This window comes from Pimephales promelas, chromosome 18 (assembly GCF_988280905.1).
Source record: "Pimephales promelas chromosome 18, fPimPro1.hap1.1, whole genome shotgun sequence".
In the NCBI taxonomy this organism is placed as follows: Eukaryota; Metazoa; Chordata; class Actinopteri; order Cypriniformes; family Leuciscidae; genus Pimephales; species Pimephales promelas.
The window spans coordinates 26,986,694-27,010,970 of record NC_142786.1 but is presented as its reverse complement, the minus strand read 5'-3'; the positions used below and the strand labels follow the sequence as shown (position 1 = coordinate 27,010,970).

At 36.5% G+C, this 24,277-nt stretch overlaps 1 protein-coding gene across 1 annotated transcript; it reads left to right on the top strand.

Annotated features, from left to right (window-relative positions):
* Positions 1-1,589: 1,589 nt before the first annotated feature.
* triqk (triple QxxK/R motif containing) lies at positions 1,590-23,322 on the top strand. The gene is made up of 4 exons (XM_039688954.2): positions 1,590-1,682; positions 5,595-5,666; positions 11,862-11,947; positions 22,988-23,322. The coding sequence occupies exons 2-4, from the start codon at positions 5,606-5,608 to the stop codon at positions 23,093-23,095; spliced, it is 255 nt and encodes an 84-aa protein (XP_039544888.1). The 5' UTR covers positions 1,590-1,682; positions 5,595-5,605; the 3' UTR covers positions 23,096-23,322.
* Positions 23,323-24,277: the final 955 nt, after the last annotated feature.

Below are 24,277 nucleotides of genomic sequence, written 5' to 3'. Positions count from 1 at the left end.
AAAACAAAGATGCATCCAAAGATACAAACAAATCATATTTTATTTCAGTCCAAAATATTCAATGTGGTGAAGCCTAACCTCTTTGAATTAATCACAAAAGATTGGGAGCAGCATGCAAATGAGAAAATTAATTATGCAAAACACATGGTAAGCAAGTCTCTCCCTCAACGAAGATGGCAGGGCTTATTTAAATATTTGAAAAAAAAAAAAAAGAAAGATTTTTTGCCCAGAGTCTTTGTGCTTTGAGAAAAGCTACATGTTGTATGTTGTAGAAGAAACAACATTTACTTAGTTCTCTAAAAACCCCTTTGGCTATTGAATCAGTAGCTACAAATTCTCTTTGCACCAAGAATGGTTCAAAGGACAGAGCAGGTCATCAGTTTCATCCACTTCCACTTGTGTCGCTTTATCAAAGTGGTAGATAACTGCTCTGTATATCTGTTCTCTGCTGAGTAAATAATATGTTATACAGGCTCATTATAAGCAGATTAGATCTATTAGTTACCGCTGCGCTGCTCTCAAATCAGCTGCCCATAGGAGAGCAGAAAATCATTTTAAACTTCAATAAGTTACAAGCAGTGGCAAGCCTCTCCATAATCCACACTGCCCCAGGCAGCAATAAGACTCGATGCAATTATGCAGACAAAATTCAACACAAACAAAAGAAATGGAAATTAGCCTTAAATAAAACAAAAAAGGGGAGAGAGGAGTAGAGAAAACAAGTTGGTCTCTTGCTGTCTCCCTTTCGCTTTTTCTTTCATTCTGACATTTCACATTGCGCGTATCAAAGCATTGTGTAAAGATCTCGCGGCACAAACATGTGGGATTGTTAAGGTAAATTAGCCTTCTCGCTGAGAAGCTATACGTGGTTTATTAATGTGGTGCATGCAAGCAACAAACGTCAGTTCTTATAAAAACTTTGTGAACTTAAAACATAAATGCGAATTGTGCATGTGAATGTAAACTCAGTGATATATCAACTTTAAAAGTTGTCACATTATTAAGAAGTCTTCTACTTCACATACCTTTGGGAAATTGACTAAGATTGCGCTAATTGTTTGCATTTTGTTATGCATAACTTATGACTATTTGTACTGCTTGAGGGACTAAATGGCAAATTTGTTCTAAGTAGGCTACTCATGTTTGTCTGAAGTATAGGCTACTATTAAAAATGCAGATTTTCCACAGGAGGGCACAAGCCAATATCTTTTGCTCAGATAATATAAACGCTATTAAATTACCCCACATTTGATTATGTTTTATAACGAACTAATTTGGCACAATTCAAATAGATACACCCAAAAATAACTAGTAGTAATACTACTAATAATAAATGCTTTCTGCTTCTATTGGTGAAAAGAAAAAAAGAGTTTAAGTTACATAATAAGCCTGAGACAAACATCTTTAAATAAAGCCTACATTTAAAAAAACAAAACAAAAACGAGTACATACTCATTCTATGTATAAAGTGTCTATGTTATGTGTGAGTGTGTGTGTGCTCAGTCCTTCCAATGTATTTGACAGGTTGTGTTTGAAGGTTTGCTATGTTGGTCCGCCCACCTAATGACGTATGGCCGTTTATATGAAGGAATCACCTCGTGATTGGCTGAATCACGCATCCGTTTGAAATACACAAAGCTGAACCAGGAACTACAGAGAGGATTCTTCCCGTCTTTAAATTGGTAAGTATGTTTCCTGAGACATAATGCTGTCGTTTTACACTGCTAAGAAATTTGCCTTGCGTTAGATATGTGTTACCAACCAGGGAAACTAAAAAGGATATTTTTTAGCGATCTTTCGCGCTTTACGTTTCCCCAAAGAATCCAAACATTCGTGTTTGCTTTAGCGCCCGCCCCATCACAGTTTGTGATTGGTCAAACCTCTCTGTTTCTGTGTTGTGATTGGATATTTCCTCAGACTGTCTTAGCTCAGGTCAGAGTGCAGGGATGATACGCAGGATGAAAACTGGAAACATTGTAGGTCTGATGCAATTGCCATACGTGGCATTCAGATGAGTCCTGCTGAGTCCACTACATGACTCTCTCTAAATAGATGTTTTGTTCTAATACTGATTGGTTGCATTGCATTTGTGCCAATATGTCTATTTTATGCCACATTGACATTTGCATCAGTGAAATTAACTCACATTCCATGTAATACTATTCAGTTATATTTAAATTATATATAAGACGAATTCAGTTCAGGTTATGATTCAGCTCTTAGCTGCACTCACGGTAACCTTTTGCATTGAACTAGTTACTAAAATGCGTAATGATGTCTTTTATTTAATTTATTTTTTTAAAGAAATGCCCTAGGTGCTTAATTTAAGCTTAAATCTCTTTCAAACCAAAACCTTTGTAGTTTAGCTTCTGAAAAAGCATAGGCTACTGGTCTCAATTTGAGTCTTCAAAGCGCCGGTACACATAGCCCTTGGCGATCCCTCTATTTGTGGATCGACCACAGCTCATTCTATGTTGTCTGCAATTTGGAGAAAGTTATCTTTGGGATTTGCAAGCTTTGTGTCATACATTTTTTCTAAATATTCTGTAAGCATGCCATTAATAGTGTTGTGTGTCTGTATCAAAGTCTTGATTTGTTCAAATTGCACACTGTGTGACCCGACAACTTCCTGATCGCTGCTTTGAATCATCCCCGTTTTACAAAGCCTAAGGCTATAGGGAGAATTAAGAATGTTCTAGAAGATTGGTATGTTTGCCACTTAACAGCCCATGTCAACTTCCTTTAGTGGTTACACTTATTACAAAGGAAGTGTTTGGTCATTTTAGGATTGTAGGTCATGCCCCTGGGCTTGACTCAAACCATGTTGTGTAAACACAGTAATGGTCCTCTTCCTCTGGCATCTTTAGAAAAGTAATCCATTCCTGTTTCTCCCACTTTGTTGTTGCATGTGGAGCCATTTCAATTACATCAACTTAAAGTAAAGATTAAAGACATCAAACGTAGGATGCTGAGTCGACCCTTGAACTCGTTTTAAAGGTTTCAGCTCACACAGTCATGCCTCAAGAGAGGATGAAAACAGCCTCATAATTCTCTTCCTTCATGCACCTTTGCACGTCCTCCAGCTCTTCTCTGTTTTCCATGCTAATCAGTCTGGGCTCTTAGCACAGAGACTGCACACCTTTCCTCAGGAGATCTCCGGCTTATGAGCCAAAATGGATCAGGTCGAAGGTCTACAGCTCGATTTCTCTGGGAGAGGATAGGTCAGGGAGGTTTAAACATCATCAGAAACAAAGACCTGCCCTTTGGCTCATGCACCCTTTTTTCTCAGTCTTTAACGGAAGAAGCTGTATTGATTGCAAATAGTATTGTGAGAGGCGTAGAATTTTGATAAAGCGCTCCCTGACCACCTCACAATAAAAACAGCTTATGAGACTGCAAGTATGGCAAATGCTTTAATGCACTTAACCCATTACCAATTTCAAAATTCCTTGTCTTCCAAACTAACCATTATAACATGCATCACAAGATAAGGTGCCTTTCTTTTCTCCTCTGGTCTTTTTCATTTCAGTTGCTATGGAAATCAATCTGAGATCTCTATCGGGAAAGAAGTGTAAAATGAGATGGAGTGTATGCTCCTTTAATATAAATGGACAATCTTTACAGTTATACTCACTTTAACACTGCATTGAATTATCTGACACATTCAAATACTAGTACATAATGATTTTGGTTTTATTTTTAAATTGTTGTAAATCAGCCAATGACATGACTTCAGTCTTCCAGATCTTTTAATTTATTTGAAAATACGTAAATTCATGCAGTAATTTAAATGTACTTCTTTTAATTTATATATGACAATGCAAGAGTTCAGGCTGTAAAATGGCATCATGGTGCAAAAAAAATAACAATCAATGATATTCATATAAAAAGCCTTGAAAAATTAGATTTAAAATTATATTGGAAAGGATTCTTATACATTATTTTTACTTGATGGTTATTGGTTACACTACATGGCATTTCTATCATTACTGAGTCTTAAAAAATAATCTTTATACTTAAATAAAAATAATATGAAACTATCTTTAATAACAAACAGTATTTTCCTGAGATCTTTAAAAATATTTAATTGACCCAAAGATTTAATCATGTTTTATCTGTATGTAACACAAATCATTCTCTACCCACAACTGATTCAACATATCAGAGAAATTCAGAGCTAAGGGTGACTTGCAGGCATGAAAAGACTTTCAAATAGACTATGTCTCGGATCGACCTTCGCATGATTGAATTCCTTGAAGTCCCTTGCCACCTCTAGGGCTGTGCCTCACATCAAATTCCTCTTTCTAACTTCAAGATGCTTTCCGTCTTACACAATCACCCATGACTTTTTGTGGCAATTTAGGATGTGATTTTGAACTCTGTGAAAGTGTAAGTGCAAGGCTGTAGTTCGCAACTGGTGGGTCACAACCTGAAAAAAGGGAGAACAGCAGGGGGAAAATCTGCTGAATGTCAAAGGTTTACTGGCATGCTCTTATCCTCAAATCTGTGTGAAAAAAATGTTACAAAATCATTTACAAAATTGTACGTTTTCATAGGCAGCTTAGCATGATGTGTCATTATGAAAAATTTTGCATATTTTATAATGCAGTTTGTGGTAATATTAATAATAATCAAGGACTTTTCTTTCTGTACAATGAACCATTTTTATAGTGTTGCATTGCTGTTTAATGTCAAATTTCAATCTTATAGAAGACCTTTTCTTGATATTTTACATTAAACGACAATCTTTTTTTTTCTGTATAGGACGTTAAAGGATTTTGTCAGACGCTTCATATAGGCTACACTCACCTAAAGGATTATTAGGAAAACCATTCTAACCCTTTCGCCTTCAGAACTACCTTAATTCTACGTGGTACTTAATTCTATAACATTTGATAAAGCGTTGCATTGTTTAAAACAATTCTTTAGAAATGTTGGCGCCAATTGATAACCATGTCACGCTCAAAATGGCTTAAATCACCTTTCTTTCCCATTCTGACATTCAGTTTAGAGTTCAGGAGATTGTCTTGACCAGGACCACACCCCTAAATTCATAAACCAACTGCCATGTGATTGGTTGATTAGATAACAGTATTAATGAAAAATTGAACAGTTTTTTTTTTTTTTTCATTTAGGTGAATGTATAAAACCTTATAGAGAATCCCATGGGATCATTTTATTTATTGTGATTAAGCAGTTCAACAGCTTATAAACATACTTAAGCACTAGAAAAATGTACTTGTTAGCCTAATAATAAAAGTATTATGAAATCATTAAGACATTTATCCTAATATAGAACCTTTTTGCCATTAAAGATTCTTTAAATTTGAGTCAGAACCTTAGTGTTTAGAACAACTGTCCTTGCTGATTTATTGCTGAGCAGTGTTTATCCATTCTGTCATATCCATGTAAAGCAAAAGTACTGTCCTTTGGAATTTTTAGTCATAAATAACCATAGCAAATCTTTTCTTGAGGACTGCAGTAGCATTTTATATTTGATTTCTGTAAGCAAACAGACAGAGCTCTCACTGTTCACTGCTTTTACTTACTCTTTCCTCATACTCTGTGTATTTTTAATGCTGTTTCTCTCTCAGGTGAATGAAGGATGGGGAAAAAGGATGCAAGTTCTGTCAAGCAGCCGGTCGACCAGTACCGTAAACAGATCGGTGAGAACCTCTCTTCTTTATGTAGTCTTTATTTTTTAATATTGATATAACCTTCATCAAATATTCATCCAGTGTTTTATTAAAGAGAGTCTGAAATGCGTTTTCTCCTTCATTTCAGCCACTCTGATTATATTGCTTATGAATTTTTTGCACACACTTGATGATCAGAATGTTCAGCTGGGAACAGGACAGTTTGACTTAAGAAAACAAAAAAATGGGTTTTGTTTAATAACATAGACAGTCGGTATGGATGCTAGGGGCTGTATGAGGCGCTGTAAACACCTAGCAAAGCTGTATAAATGTCATTTCCACAAAAGCAAATCCAATTTAGCTGCTAAAATAACACAGTTTAAGGCACTGTGAGTTTACACATTGGTTGTGCATGTAAACACACTCACTGATGGAGCAACATCATTGGGTAAATGAAATGGTAGTTTATTCTGATTAAAAATCATGCGCTATTAAACACCAAGTGAGTTTTCGTTGTGCGTTTCGCTACATTTGGTGTTTCCGCAGAGAACATTTAGCCTCTTTTACCTTAAATACAGGGCTGCCACCTCACACAATTGACACTTTTCACACGCTCTCACGCCACACTCCATTTTTCTATATGCAAGGCTTTATAAATGCTTCATTCATTCATAAAACATTTTTCTAGTCAACTAACATGCTATTTATGGCCATTAAATGTCTTTTCTGAGGTAAATGTAATGTATGTGACATTGTTCTCCAGCTGTTTTATGAATGAATGAAACATTTTTAAAGGCTTGCATGGCCCTCTGTACATAAATAGCATGTCAGTTGGCTAGAATAATTAGCTATAGAGAGGAGTATTTTCCTAAATATGTGCACTCTAGGCCTATTACATGTTTGTGTTTTACGCATTTCATTAAAATTATTATTATAATGTTGTTGTTATTATAATAAAACCCACAGTATATTTAATTGAATAGTAACTCGTAGCCTCAAGGTAGAGTTAGTATCTTGAGGCCACGAGTTACTATCTTGAGGCCCCGAGTTACTATCTTGAGGCCACAAGATAGTATCTTGAGGCCATGGGTTAATATCTTGAGGCCACAAGATAGTTATAGTTATTTTTTTTTTTTGCCAAAGTGGCACTAGAAAGGGGCACTTGAAATGGCTGGATTTCGCCCTTAGAATTTCGCCAAACAACCATAAATGTGACCTGACCTTTTAGACTTTTACTCGGAGTAGCTTTAGTTCAGCTGTATCGTCCATTGTACATCTGGAAGTTCTTCATTTTTATTGTAGGGTTGAGATGTGGAGACTTATTTTTGTTGTGGCACTGAAATTATACATTTTTTTCATTGGCACATCACTGATCTAATTTACAGTACAACCCAGTGCACACCAACCTCATCTCCCCGCTGAAAGAACCTGTCTCATACGCATGATATTATGTGAGTTCATATCGCACCCTTTAGTAGCACTATTAAGTCACCTTCCCTTATTGTCCCTGTGCTGCATGACTGTGCTGGCAACATAACAAGCTGAACTCCTGCGAATCTCAGACATATCCCATTTTGTTTTCTTTCTTTTGCATCTCATCAATTCTAAGTCGTAACAGCAGGTTGTGGACAATTGAGCCCCCCACCCACCAGTCCTCCCACTCTTTCCATCAGTTTGTCTAAGAAGTCTATATCAGCCTATTTCAGAGAATCGCTGTTTAACAAAACAAAAAAAAAGCCCAAAATAGCACAAAGCAACACAAAGGGAGAATACAGATCGTAATTTGAGATTGTAATGGGAAGGTAATTTCTATCTTGACAGGTCTTGCTTTTTTTCTTCTTCGTTTTTTTTTTTTTTTAAAGGAAGAAAGCTTTTGTGATGTCAAGTACCTCGTAGGGCCGCTGTAGACACATTGACTTTAAATACTGTTATTAAGCTGCATAATGGACTCCAGAGAGCTGTCAACCACCAAAAGGGTTCCTCAGGTCTGCGTGGTCATCCCCCTCTTGAGTCAAGATCATTCACACAATCCTTTCTGCCTTTGTCCAACAATTATTCGCATGACCAAACACTCAAACTCATCCCTGCCTATTAACTCTCTCTGTGATCGTTTTAGTTTGAATGTGCACTGATCTGTATATGGTCTTGATATCGGTGAAGGCTGAATGGATCTAGCATGTTACAGATCTTCTCAGTTTTCTGTGTGTTCTGACACTGGCCATCATGATTATGTCACTTTTTGCTGTTTGTTCAACACTTGCCACATCCTTACACTCGCTCCCGGTGTGAAGGCAACAACCGTGGTAAAGTGCATCTCCGTTTTGTGTGGAATGAGTAATTTTATTTTCAAAGACAAAGTTCTTTATTGTCGAATGTGAAGAAGTTCATAGCGATGCAGAGTTTTGTTGTAAGCCAAATAAGCCAAAAAAATGTCTGATTTGTTGGTCAGACCCTTATACAATTTCTCCATCAAGTGATTTATCTGTTTGTTGGCCAAATTGGGCAATGGGTTTATCAGAGCTTTCTTGCAATTTTATAACGGGAATAACTGCAGAATGCTTTTCTCCACGCTCCACAGAGAGTGAGATAAATCGGCTGCAGCGCTTTTGAAAGGCACCCTTGGCCCCGTGGGTTGATTCTTGTCACGTCCTTGTCAACATCTGACAGCACAGTGTGTACAGAGGGGTCATACCGCTCAAGTCCACAGGAAACAGTGACACATTATGAGAGAGCCTCCACTCCGCTTTTGGAAAACAAGTCGGGGAAGGTTTCGCTCTGCAGCGATTCAGTTGAATGGTGATTAATGAGTGAAGGTGCGTTCAACGCCCGCCTCTGAATCGAGGGCCAATTTGAGCTCAACAGCGGTGAGACGGCAGAGCCAAGGAGGCAAGCGAGTCGTCATAATCATCGAGTCCTCACGCAGAGAGAAACGCCTCATTGAACTCGATAGCGTGTGATTCAGCGTACTGGCAGGGCCACAAAGTCTCGCTATATAAACAATTTATTTCAAACTCTGATATGATTACAATTAACTATTCATTTGGAACAGATGGCTGAGGCTGTTTGTTGTGGGTATTTACACCACAACAGGAAGTTTCAAGAAAAATAAGACACACACCTAATCTGTCCCAGTTGGCTTGGAACAAAACGAGTTTTGCTTTCCACACCGTGTAAAATCTCTTCAGGTGCAAGCGTAAAATACTGTAGACTCTGAGAGAAGTAGAGACAGACAGTTGTCATATGTTGGATGTTTTGCTATGCATGCTGAGGCAGGTTGAAATTGAAAATACTTTCTTCTTTTTTTTCTGAAAACCCATAAGCTAGGATTCATACTTTTATTAATTTAATATATATATAAATACTGTATATATACACTGTAAAAAAAATATTGATGGTTTAACTTAAAAAAGTAAGTAACCTGGTTGCCTTAATTTTAAGTTCATTGAACTGGAAAAAGTGAGTTAATACAATGAAGGAGATTAATTTAACCATCAGAAACTCAAAATTATATGTTATCTCAACTAAATAAATTATTATAAAGTTGATTTGACAAAAGAAAATATGTTGTGATAACAAATCTTGAAAATATTTTTTACAGTGTGTATATATATATATTTAATATATAATATATATATATTAAATTTATTTATTTTATATATGTGTTATCAAAATTAAAAATATCTAACAACTGTATTCACAAGTAAAGTAACCTCTTTAATGTAGTCTGTTATATGTGCTGAACTTCTATTCTCAAACGAATGTGAGAAATGTGCATCTTAACAAGACATTATTTGAAACAAAGATAAAGATACGTTTTTTATCGTAGATTAATAATAATATGTATTTGTCATAAAGCAGAAATAAAGGAATAGAAAAAAAAACAACTTTTTTATATTGATCATTTAAAGCCAATTTCACTGTAAAAAATATTGTTGGTTAAACTTAAAAAATTAACCCGTAAAAGTAAAAAAGTAACCCGGTTGCCTTAAAATTTTAAGTTGATTGAAACAGAAAAAGTGAGTTAATACAATGGAGATTGATTTAATAATCAGAAACTCAAAATAATAAGTTATCTGAACTAAATAAATTATTTAAGTTGATTTGACAAAAGAAAAAAAAATGTTGTGATAACAAATCTTGAAAATATATTTTTTACAGTGTAGATTTACTTTGGAGGTTTCCAGTGATAACACCTGTTAAATTTCATTAAAAAGATCCAAACATAAGATCTTCCATAGAAATATATTACAAAAGAAAGCTTGCCTGATCATTCGACGAACAGCAACAGTTGCTAAGATAGGATTGGTCAGTAAAGTTTTGCACGAATGATTGGCATTAATGCCCTGCAGTCCCGTCCCATGGAGACCAAACTGAGAACTTTTCCAGAAGTCTCTGCAAACAAAAACAATGTTCATTATTTAACAGCTCAGTATGTGAACCAAGCTTCATATCCCATCATTCAGCTCTGGAACAAAATAGCAGGATGTTTACCTCTGAGAATGGCCTCTTGCAGGCCCGCGTCGCACACAGAAGGTGCACCATAAGGCAGGAGAGACCTGCAAATGTCCCTGGGGAGGGGTCAGTGTCTAGCTTCGGCATCTGAGAGTGTCCAGCCCCGCAATCTGCAGTCTGAAGATGGATAAGGACACTCTCTCTTTCCTCCACTCCATGTAAATAAGCCTTAATGAGGCAGGAGTTGCACTTGAAACGGCCCCTGTGTGTCAACAGCTCTCACGGAGACCTTGAGTCTGACCCGGGTCTGCCGCAGCCCGCAGGACGGCCCCCTCCTTTTCCCACCAAGCTGTTGCCTTCCCATTTTTTGCTTCTTTTCCTTCGTCTGTTTGTTTCTAATTAGAGACACGGCGCTCCTCGCACACCTTGCACACATACGCTCCAGGTGGCCGCTTTGCCTGGCGGGTTCGTCGCAGTGAGATTGCCTGATGAGAACTGCCACTGAGGTGAACTAGTCTAGTGCGCTCATCATTTTCTGTCTGTGTTAACGCAATGGACTACCACTGCTTACTGCATACTATGCTCTGTACACTGCATACGACCTTTTTGGGGAAATAGGGTTGGGAAACCGTATTTATTTACAGGTAAATGACAAATGAGAGTGTTTATGATAAAGAAAAGGAATCATCTTTTAAAGCACACAAGTTTTTAAAAATGTTACTGGTTGCATGACATTTTTGTTAAATTACATTTATTTACATTTCCTTACAACAAATACATGTAAGTGTAAAACACATCTTAATCTTTATATTTAAGTGTATTTTAGTGTTCTTTTATTTTTTAATTAATGTTTTTAATATCAATATTATAAATATTTTCTGCATGTTGGTTACACCATATGACCTTTTTGACTCAAATATTGATAAGCAATAAAGCAGATTTGTTAGAATTATTTCTTTTATGAATTAATCATTCTAAGAGATTATGCCAAATTAGGTTTTCTTTAGAAGTTCAGTTTTTGCATTTAATCCTTTTAATGAATTTTTTTCAATTACAACAGCAGACTTGTTTTTATTTCTAAAATTAAAAACATGCTCATAATATAATGCTCATATAAGAGGTGTTTGTCATTGTATGTGTGAAAGGCATTTTTATTGTATTTTAGAAGAAATGAATAAAAAATAGGACAAAAAAAATTGTCATATCATTGACCCCTATACCACAGTAAACACATTCTTGTCACATGACCTCCATATATTGTATATAATGAAGAAATGGTTACCATCAGGGGGGAAAAATAACATTTTAGGGCATTTTTTTTTTTTATCCAAACAATTTTTTTTTTAAATGTCTTAACTTTTGTCATGGCTGATCCAGTAATACCTCTACCATTAATGATGAATAAAAAAAAAAGATTACGATAGTCCCTCTTTGTATATTTAAGATAAATCAAGTCTAAAGCAGCCCTGCATAAATTAAATGCTAATTTGTCTTATATAAGGTGGTACAGAAGGGTAACAGCCTCATATTAAAGCATGTTATTAGGGGTAAAACAGGCAAATTAAGGCCAACTAAGAATGTTTCAGCAAAATCCATTAGTTTAATGATTCATAATAAAACATTGATGAAGACGATTGCAAATGCATTATATGTGTTTATTAAAACATTATTTAGCTGTTAAATGAAAAAAGCTTTTAACCTAACTCGAAATGCAAATGTAACTCCAATTGTCACATGGTAGAAATGACCCGTGCGCGTCATTTTCTCTCTCAGGAAAACAGGATTACAAGAAAAACAAGCCGGCGCTGCGAGCCACTCGGCTGAAGGCAGAGGCGAAGAAGAGTGCTCCGGGAATCAGGGTGAGATGGCTGTCTTTCATTCTCATTACCTCCCCCTCTATCCCAACTGATCCCTCTCTCCCCCATCTGCCAAACCCCACACACACACACGCATTATTCATCACACCTCTCCAACCTGAGAGCAACTCAAGCAGTCTCCATATTGATGAGGCAGAGTCGTTTGACTCTCAGAGGACTAGCTCTCTTTCTCCCTTTCCATCTCCATTGCTTTCTCTCAGTTTTTCTTTTCCCCTCAGCTGTCACTCCAGAATAACAATCCAGAGTTGGAGGAAAAAGCCTTTTTATTCACTGTCTTTGTGTGATTTCCATTTATTAGTGGCCCTGGTTTGGTCTTGCATATGTAACGTTACTGTTGCTCATATTGCTCCTAATCTGAACTGGATGTTTGCGATATGGACATGATAAATACTCAAATACTATACCTGACTTTTATTTGCGATTTCATAAAAACAGTTATAATAGCCTTGAAGGTGAAACTTCTCTAAAGACCAGAACCTTAAAGGCTATGTTCACTGTCAGTCTTTTTTTTTTTTTTTTTTGCCATTCATACTTGCTAAATCTGATCAGATTTCAATCGGATCTGCACAAAAATCGGATTTGGACTGACAGTCTGAATGTAGCCATGAATGTTCACTCTCATGTCATTCCAAACCTGTATTGATGTAACCTTTTTTTTTTCATTTTGGAACATAAATGATATTTTGAAAAATTAGAAGTTTTTTTTTTTTTTTCAAAAGTCACCAAGACTGGTTACCAACATTTTTCAAAATATATATAATTATATATATATATATATATATATATATAATTTTTAGAATTTTTATTTTCTTTCATTTTACACAAAAATGTATTATAAATTGAATAATGCCCGTATTTCTTATGTAGATTTTATTGTTAACAGATTTCATTAAAACTACTGCTTTATAATTCTCTGTACATATTCTCTCTTCATCCCTGTTAAGTTTGGCAGGGAGATTATTTTTGTTCGCCTTTTGCCATGAGAATTTGTTGTACAATATGTTTTCTCAGAATCCAGAGGTCCATATTGAGCATTGTAGCCAAAACAGCTAGTTTCTAAGACTTCTCACTGACAACAATGATCTGAAACCAATTCATAATTCATAAGCTCCAATATTTTCACAGTGGACTGAACAATGTAGGAACACTGGGGCACGTCTACTCTGCACATAGCTGAATACAACTTAAAACGTGGCATTTGCTTGTATTGGGTTTAGTTTGGTATGAAGAAATCAAATGTGAAGCCTGAAGATTAACTGGTCTTAGCAACTCAATTGTTATTGTAAAAAAGCCAAGCCCTCATTACAATTCTTTTAAGTCTCATTAGTCTTTCATCCAATTACTGAGGCTTAAGGCCTTGTCCACACTAATACTTTTTCATTTGAAAACGCATATGTTTTGACCCTCCGTCCACACGAATTTAAAAACCACGTTTTCGCATTGTAGTCTAGACTGTGAAGGTATATATTTGAAAATGATGTTTTGTCATTTGACGCATGGTTAAACCAGAATTGTTGTGTCTGCTATTTACTTAGTGTTGCTAAAGAGAAATGTTTCTTTGTAGAACGTTCATATTGCATTCCTGCATAGATGACAGAAAAACATCTGGACAATTATGTTTTAGTTTAGAGTTAGACCATGCAATTTTGAGTCCAACCTGAATGCAACAGTGAGTGAGTTCTCATAAAACGATCGGGCCAGAAGAATAGCGCAAAAACTTTATTATGTCTGCTCTCTCTGATCATCTCGTGAGATTTTGTTATGTTTTACAGATGTGCAGCAAGGGGATTTTAAGCATTTTCAGTGTGGATGAGTAACCTTTGGAAAATGCTTGAAAATTCTAGTGTGGATGGGGAGTCACTTCATTTTCAAATGTATCCATATTAAAGGAGTACTTCACTTTAAAAAAAACTTTTGCTGATAATTTACTCACCCCCATGTCTTCCAAGATTCAGTTGAAAAGAAATTCAGGCTTCAAAATGAACAGATCTTTTTTCCGAGTCATTTCGTTCATTACGTTCATTGAATGAACCAAATGACTCGAAAAAAGATTTGTTCATTTTGATGAACGAGTTCGAACAGGAGAGTCACGAACGCGCATCACAGAACAGAGCAAGGTGAGCATTTGTGCTTCTAAAACTTATTTAGTTTTTAAATGAGCGATCGTTTCGCTTGATAAGACCCTTATTCGTCGTCTGGTGTCGTTTAAAGCCCTTTGAAACTGCACTGAAACTCTCAATTTGACCTTGAACCGTTTGGTGCCCAGTGAAGTCCATTATATGGAGAAAATCCTAAAAAATTTAAATAAAAAACTTTTAAGTTATAGAAGATGCGCGTTCATGACTCTCCTGTTCGAATTCGTTCATCAAAATGAACAAATCTTTTTTTAGAGTCATTTGGTTCATTCAATGAACGTAATGAACGAAATGACTCGGAAAAAAGATTTGTTCATTTTGAAGCCTTAATTTCTTTTCGACTGAAGAAAGAAAGACATGGACGTCTTGGATGACATGGGGGTGAGTAAATTATCAGCAAAAGTGAACTACTACTTTAATGTAGACAGCCTAAATCTAAAGAAATGATGAATTCCATGCACGTTTTAAAACAAAAACGTCAACTTTGGGTGAACTTAAAGGAATAGTTCACCCAAAAATGAAAATTAAGTCATTAATTACTCACCCCCATGCTGTACCAACCCCGTAAGAGCTTTGTTCATCTTCGCGCGTGCGTCGTGGAAATCTCTTGAACTCTCGCCTCAGGCCTACAAGGAAGAAAATGAATAGTCGAATAAAGTCGTTATTGTTTGTTTTTTCGCACAAAAAGTATTCTAGTCTCTTGATAAACTTACACTTGAGCCACTGTAGTCGCATGGAATATTTAAACATTTTCTTCAATGACTTTCTGGGCCGTCAAGTTTCAATCCCTTAGGAGCCTATGTAGCAATGATCCACCTCTCAAATTTAATCAAAAATATCTGAAGATGAACGAAGGTCTTACGGGGTTGGTACAGCATGGGGGTGAGTAATTAATGACTTAATTTTCATTTTTGGGTGAACTAACCCTTTAATTTGGGACCTACTAAATGTCTTTCCACAAGAATGTGTGAAGCCTATGAGCTCAATGCTTAAAACATTTGTTTACTGCTGAAAGCAATGTCCCCTCATTCTGTCAGAAATATAGTTTATGGCATGCAGATTTGGTCATTGGCTTGGGACGTTTCTGAGGAACGTCGACACCGATTTGTTTGTTCTGGTTCATAATGTGACTAATGGACCCCTGAGCTCCACACTTGAGTTTTGTTCTGGCTCTGTGGAATGCTTCCTTGGCTTTGGGTTTTTTTTTTTTTTGTTTTTTTTTTAGTTGACTCATACTTTTACCACTCGTTTTTTCACGGGCCATTTTCTCTGGCTGTGCATGCTTGGCAGGTGGCTTTCCATCTATGACTTTCCCTCACTCAACCCGCCGAAACGCATACACATTCTTCTTTTTCATCTTCCATCGGTCTCGTTTGTGAGTGCTGTATGAGGCTCTGGAGAGCAGGTTGAGGCTGAGGTTTGGGCTGTCTTGGGGTCTATGTTGGCAGCACCCTCAATCTGCTGTTCTCCACGCGGTGGCCAGTTGGTTTCAGGGATGTTGCCTGCCAGCTTGGGGAGGCAGCGGGCGCTCGACCACCTGCCGTGGGCACCGCTTGGCTCCCTGGTGCCTGGCTGAGCGGATGGCATCACCTGGCACAGACTAGAGGTGTTGGCGGCCTCAGCTGTGTGGGGCGCCTGGCCTGAAATAATCAGTGCCAGCTCACTAGCCCTGGAGCTGAATATCGTGAACCCGCTGGCCAACTTCAACTGTTTCACTCTTCACTACATTCCATTGCATGCATAAATAAGTCAGTGATTTTTATCTAAGGTTCTGAAATTTCTAAAAGTGCCATGTTTTTTAGGCATGTTGGTAAAGTGATAACTCCTGGCACAAGACACCAGGCTTACGAATGAAGTATAATTTTAGTGAAACAATACTTAAAAATGACATGTTCACTGTTTGGAATAACGGCGTTTAAAATAAAGTCGTTACGTAACAACGTTATTTTTTCAGTAACGGGGTAATAATGACTTTTCCTGTCTTTACAGCACCGTTAACGTTACTGGGCGTCAAATGCGGTGCGTTACCACAGGCGTCAGTTTGGTTTGAAATGTGCTGCTTATATCAACACTGTTCATATAAAATTGGAAAAGCAATCAAAATTCAATTTCCTGAAGTCAAGAAAATAGTCAATCTAAATGGCATATTGTGTCATGGGTGATAAACTACTAGACGGCGATATTAAAATTCTATACTATTTTGACGGAATATATAAAAATAAAACACTAAAACAATAACAATAATAAAAAAATAAGGCTAAAAATAAAAACGTTTCCATAGTAGTATCGACTAGAGCCCGACCGATTAAGGATTTTGAAGGCCGATACAAATATTTTGGGGTTTTAAAATCCGATATATCGGCCGACATTTTATTTATTTATTTATTTTAAACTGGACATGATAGTCACAAATTTTGTCATGCTTATTTGAGTTGAGAGAACTGATGGGGATGTTCTTTTAATTGTTATTCAAGCAATGTATCGTCGTGACCAACTCAACGAGTGTTGCCAACAGGAACGGTGTAGAGTGCCCTCTGGTGGACAAACTATACAACTCCAACTCTCATGACATGGTTCAAGCGTGTTTCGTCCGTTTTTATTTTATTTTTGAAATATTCATTTATCGGCCATTATAACTGCCGATACCGATAGTTTGGAAAATGCCCAATATCGGACAATAATATCGGTCTGCCGATATATCGGTCTGGCTCTAGTATCGACAAACACCAGCCTCCTAAATTAGGTTTAATCTAATAATAATAATATTATGCATCCCTAAACTAAATGTAATACTTGTCGACATTTCTTTGTGTACTGCAAGGAAACATCCACGTGCCGTTTTATAAAAGAGTGTTTTATATTAAATGTATGTATGTGGCCACAGATCTGTTTGCGAACTGTATTTATGAGTCCCATTCGCACCTCTGTATTTTATCCAGTCTGTCAACACTCGTATGAGTGAAACTCTCATTTTTATGCCCAGCACACACCCTTCCTCTCTCACATACACACCGCAGCACACCAGCCAGCGGTCGGAAGTGGGTGAGGTATTACTGCACACCTGGGTCGGCCTGAGATAACTACACAACCACTTAAAACGTGGGGGTTTATCCCATCCCACTTCAGCTGTTTCTGTTGGACGCTGATCCTGGTGTGCCGTAACGCACCTGGCCGTAAGGGCCAACGTTATGAACACAGGGATATGTGAGAGAATACCAGAATTCCATGAAACTAGAAGACCGTGAGAATTCATACAAGGACACAGGAGGAAATATGTGTGTAAAATACAGTGGCCTGTCGCCAGATGAATGGGAACTCCATCCCGGCATGCCACAGCTGCTGTTGTGAGCTGATGATGCTGTTGGGAATATTCCAGCGACGAGCGTTTTCCATCAGAATGTGGGAGACCGAAGCGTAGGCCGCTGAATTATTAGCTTCCTCAAGACAACAAGGTCTCCTCTCTTCACTCACATACCCTCATCTAACAATTTCATTTTCACACAGCCTCCTCTGGACTTACTGTATGTCTTTTTCTCATAAAAAAAGAATGAGACCACATCCAAATTCATGGCTTTTTACTCACCTTTTCAAGAAAGGATTTTTTGGTGCGATCACATGAATATACTTTTTTCGCGTCGAACACATTAAAAATAATGTAAAATTGCAACAGGGTTGTTCTTGTTAACTAAACTAAAACAATGAAAAATAGTTTTAGCAATAATAATAAATAGGGATGGGCAACGATTAATCGCATCCAAAATAAAAGTTTGTGTTTACATAATATATGTGTGTGTAGTGTGTATAATTAATTTGCATTTATAAATACCCACACATGCATGTATATATTTAAGGAAAACGTGTTATTAATATATCAAATATTTATATTTATATATAATATTAATTGTGAATAAATGTATATAAAATATATACATGCACATATTTCTTAAATATATACATGCATGTGTGGGTATTTATATATATAAAATTATTATACACACACACATATATTATGTAAACACAAACTTTTATTTTTGATGCGATTGATCGCGATTAATCGTTGCCCATCCCTAATAATAAAATCGTAATGATTGTAAAAGCCATACCTAATGATTGTAAAAAGTTGAAATTGAAAGGATAATAGAAAAGCTGATGCAAAATATTAATAAATATGGTAAATATTGGTCATATGGAGTAACTAAGAAAACTTTATGATCTTCATATTTCAAAAATGTGTGATGGATAAAGTTTTTACACTTAATCAACATGTATGTAAAATATGTTAAAAAAAATGTTTAGTCGTGTTTTTCAAAAATGTTCAATTTCTCATTTTCATCATCTTGGACAGTCATATAGTCATTGACCTTCTTGTAAACAGGACACAGGAACTACTTTGTCCTTCTTTTGCCACACAAGAGACAAACAGAAAACAATTCCCTTTGGATGTGATGACACTTAGGCTCCGACACAAAGCGGTTAAATAAAGAACGTGAATCAGCGTGGGCCTCTGGTAATGTATGAAACTGAAGTGCATGAAATTTAAAAGTTTTCCAATTAAGAGAGGCTTAAGCTGTTTGGAGTCTGGCTGGAACAAGATAAATGCAGCGGGCAGCGAGTGCTAATGAGGACATACACACTGATGACTGCTGCCGCAGCTTGTACACAGATAGTCATGGCTGTCGTGGAGGCTTTTAATAGCCCCTTACAATTTATCTGCTAGAATTATTATTAGCCTCCTGTTTGCTGGGTGGCTTATCTCGGCCTGCTCGGGGTGGATTTGCTTGCTGCTCGGTGTTTGATGTGTGTGTGAGTTTGCATGTGCATGTGTTTATGTGTGAATGAACACAGGAGGGGGAATAGATGGATGCGTGTGATATTATTTCACTTTCTGTACTGCTTTCTTTCTCTGTGCTCCTGTCTTTGAAGAACATACTTTAGAGGATACATGATGCCATGGATTACTGATCAAACAACAACAGCAGGCCATAGGCAAAATGATTTGCATTTATCACATTCCTTTAGCTTATTAATGAATTAATGTCTTGTTTAAAATAACAGATGATGCATCCTATCACTCCCGTTTTATCATGTTGTGCTCCTGTTTACATAGCCTCTTTTCAGAATTTGTTAGATCTTCTGCATCTTAAATAATATACACTCTAAACAATGCTAGGTTGTTTTAACCCAAATTTGGGTCAAATATGGACAAACCCAAATGTTGGGTTAAACATTTTAAATAGTGCTGTCAAACGATTAAAATATTTAATCGCGATTAATTGCATTAATGTCATAGTTAACTCGCGATTAATCACAAATTTTTATCTATTCTAAATGTCTCTTGATTTATTTTTGTCCCATTATTTTTTTTCTTCTTCTCATTTTAATGCTCTTATCAACATGCAAAAGTGGCTCGCGTCCTGATGCAAAAGCATGTGAAAAAAACTTCAAAGTTTGCTAGGCCCAAAAGACCGTTAATCGAGCGGTAAGAAAATTGACGCCGTTAAAATGGGTTTGCGTTAATGCCGTTAAAAACGTGTTTAACTGACAGCCCTAATTTTAAATCAACTTAAGCTTTCACTTTCAACTGTAATTTTTTTAATTACATTTTTTAACCGAACATTTGGGTTTGTCCATATTTTACCCAAATTTGAGCTGAAACAACCCAACATTTTTTAGTGTGTATATATATATCAATCTATCAAATATATCAGCCCATTCTCACCCCCAAGGCGTCACTTAACTGACACCTTGGGAAGCATTTGGACATGCTTCAATATCTGACGCTTTAGGCGCCCTTTAGCGTCAGTGAGATGACGCCCTAGGATCGCGTGTACCCTACCCCCACCCCACACCTAAACCTAACCGCGTCCTCTAACTGACGCTTTCCTTTAGCGTCAGTTAGATGACGCCGTAGGATCGCGACATGTAAGTGACGCTAAAGGGCGCCTAAAACGTCAAATATTGAAGCATGGTCAAAGGTGACGCCTTGGGGTGAGAATGCGTTGAATATATATATATGAAGAGTTCAGATGCAAAAGCCTCTAAATGCCATTTGAAATTTTCTTCTTTAATGATGATTTTTATCAAGCTTGTATATTTAAGTTCAGTGATTTCACTTAAATGACAATGAAGATTACCTATTAATTGTTATTTAAGTGAAATTACTGAACTTAAATATACAAGTTTGATAAAAATCATCATTAAAGAAGAAAATTTCAAATGGCATTTAGAGGCTTTTGCATCTGAACTCTTCATATATATATATATATATATATATATATATATATATATATATATATATATATATATATATATACGTTATTTATTTTTTTCCTTGAAAAATCTGCGTATATTTAAGCATATCACACAAAGCAAAATAAATGAAATTACAGAAATGGTCCTGTACAAAATTTCACATCTCCTTTGATCGTAATGTCATGTGTTGCCTCCTTGAATATTTTTCGATAGTACATTCCAATACAAGACTACTTTTATATCGGTTTATATATATATATATATATATATATACATATATACACACACACAGTACACACACACACATATGCATCCAAGGTCAAAAAACACTTTAAATTTCTCATAATATACACTGCACATCACCTCATTTCTCAATTTAGAGTGATCTATTATCAGAAGTAACTGTCTTATGTATTTCAGAAATGTACATATATAAATCACAGTTAGCTAAAAATGTCCTAATTTAAACCACGTAATATTTTAAGGTAGAAACAATGAGCTCATTGAAGTAATGAATACTTAAAAATAAACTTCTTGCAAATTCTACAGGGGGTGTACTGTATAAACTTATAAGCAGACCTTTGCCATAAAAAAAAAATTCTCACAGCTTTTAATATATCCTTGGAAATTCCGCTAATTGCAATTCATGTTTAGAAAAACATCAACTTCAAGTACACTGAGCCAAAAGGAAGTCTCGCAAGCGCATAAGTTTTGATTAGAAAGTTTGATAACGAGTTATCAAGATAAAGAACAATTGCTTAGTTAAATACTTGAGTGCTCCTAATGAAACAGGTTGATGAGGATTGTAATTTAACACAAAAGGTAATAAATGACTGCTTTAAATCTAATTCATGCTTGAATACCACTCCTTCAGCCATCATCAATTTAGCTCGGGCATTAAGCTCCCAACAACTCTTAATTAGAACAAAGACATTTCTGGGAGATTAACTTTCTCTGAGCCTGCTGGGTCTGCCAAACCCTATTTGTGTCACAGCGAGAGTAAAGATAAAGAGCTCCAAATATACTTATACCATTGCTGAACATTTGTGCTGTGAATTACATATCTGTGTTTTGTTATGATCAGTCTTCTTGAGTCTGATCATGCCATGAAAAGGAGAGCATTTCATTCTTTCTTAAACTTCTAAGGAATGGCATTGCGATTAATAGGTATTTTAAAGCAAAATTAACTAAATATGTATTTTAATAATGCAGCATGAACATTCTAAGAACATTCCTTTTTTCTCTTCCTAATGAATAGATGAAGGTTAATGCAAGGTAATAGATTCATGCAGGTTCTTCATAACAGTTGGTTTCTGGGTTTTATAAAGCATTATTCTATCGAATAAAGAACTTAACTTAACTTAATTTGAACTTTAAAAAGTTCTTCCATGGCATCAGACTGTAAAACCTCTTTTTGTTTCAGATCCGATTTTTAAGAATGAACCAACTCATTTCAGAACACATTGGAGTCATTGTTTAGGGGCACATTGGAGTCAACATTAAGGGGCTTTCGCACAGGTAGAATGTTTTCATAGTTTCATAGTACACAAGACTATTTTTGGCCTGTTCACACCACAGGAACTAGGAAATATTTTAGTTATCCACTTTATTCTGCACCCGTTCTATTTCCCATAAGACATAGCGGGTTCAATTGACTAAACGGTTTTTCACGTCCTGTTGAAGTCTTTGTTAACATAGAATGCTAGCGCTCTAGTCCAGACATTAGAAAAATATCAGTCTACACATGCATTTTATAATTAATATGAGCGAAAATACTCATAACACAACAAATCTTTAACTTTCTGGTGGCAAAATATATATTTTTAGTAATTTTATGAATTACACTGCGCAAAACAAAAGTAATAGCCTACGAAGGGTCGGCCTCCACAGAACGTAAAATATCATTTTTATTTTATTTATCGTGTTCGTATTTATACGGAAAAAAAAAACAGGAGATTGTGCAGTCAAAAGATTTAGTTTAGCGATGTGGGGACACAATCTGAAACACATGGCAAAAAAGCATACCAGATTCGAACCGATTGGCAACCGGAGTCGTCGTCATGGCAGCGCGCATTGTTTAGAGCAGAATAAGGTGGATAGGAACATCTTTTTAGGGGACTCAATTAGCTCCTACGTCAGAGTTAGAGTCAAACAGCACAATTGGAACGCACAGTGACGTAAGCGTATACGTTGATTGGCCGAACACTTGCGATATAAAAAAACGCACCTGTCATTCTTATGAAGCCATGTAAACACACAGTTGACATATGCGTACTAAACTAAAACTAACTCCACGAACATGGAAAACAGCGATAGATGGATCAACGCCGAAGTGCAGGCACTATTCAACCTTTATCCTGCGGAGACGTTGAATGCCGCGCTTAAATATTGTCATTGTCAACTGGCTTGCATCACTTCAGAGTTCCTACTGGTGGGAAATTGCCAGAGGGAAACATAGATCTTGGGGGACCGGCCTGATGGCTAGTTCCTGTAACTGTGTTCCTACAACAATCCGGTGCGAAAGCCCCTTTTATGGATTAATTTGATGCTAGTGCTCCGTGTTAATTCTTATTGTTTAATTTAGCAATGTCTGAATCCGAAAGAGTAAACCGTTTATCTTTTTCTCTGATTGCAGGACATCATATTGGTCATTGTGGCTGTTCTGGTCTTCCTGTTAGGCATCTATGCATTCTTCTACCTCAACCTGAGCACTGAGCTGGATCTGGATCTGGACATGGACTGAAGAACTTTTCTCAGATATGACATCTCAGGCTGGACACATGAGCCATTCATGAAGTGCCATAGTATTACTCATTTCCTTTCAATGTCCTCTTCTATGCCTTTTAAACCAGCATACACTGCGTGAAAGGAACGAATTTGAGTCTTAAAGTGTGACCCCCCCCCCCCCCCCCCCAGTTTTTATCCTTGATAATTTTTTTGGCTTATTAATAAAGCTCCACATGCCCCACAGCTTTGAGATTAGAAGAACCAACTTGTTTCTTTTGGATATTTTAGTTGTAAAGGAATAGTTCATCCAGATATCAAATTTCTGTAATCTTTAACTCCTCTCTCATGTCTTTCAAAAATGCATTCGGTTTTCTGCATGAAACACAAAATGAGTTATTTATAGAAGAATTTCCAAGCTGTTGTTCTTATACAATCAAATGCAAGGTTTTCACTGAATAACAACTTAAATTTCAGTGAATTTTACACAAAGGTATGGCTTCAGGAGACTTGGAATATACTTTTATCTATGATACTTCACACATATAATTAGAGTGGATAAGATTTAATGCGCATTTGGCGTGCTGTCTCCAGAGTTCCCCTTATGTAAGTGTTTAGGACTGGAAGTGAAGGGGCGGTGGAGGGATGCTGCTAAACTATCAATGGAGTGAGTGAAGATTGCTGAATCTATATATACCTGATGACTCTTATCATTGATTGCTGAGTTCACTCCACTCGTGTTAATTAACTGAATATGCTACCGAACTTTAATAAAACATAATTTTTGCGTGGTGCGTTGAGGAGTTTAACAACTCCTGCCTCCGCGTTATTTTGATTGTTTAAATGGAAAAGGGCAGCTTCTAAATGTTCCACAAAAGAAAGTCATACAGGGGTGCGTTTCCTGAAAGCATCGTTAGCCAACTACTGTATGGTCGCAAGTTCCGTCATTGCCAATAGAGTTCAATGGAAATTGTGACCAACTTGCGACCATAGTTGGCTAACGATGCTTTCGGGAAACGCACCCCTGGTTGGGAATGATGACTGGGTGAGTAAATGAAATGTCATTTTTGGGTGAACTATCCCTTTAAACCTCTGGTGTTATTCGTGTGGCAGTCCCAATGATATGAATACTTTTTTTTTTTGTTTGATAATGTTTTTACTTAATGTTTTGTATTTTTAGAAATAGTTTAGAAAGTTTAAA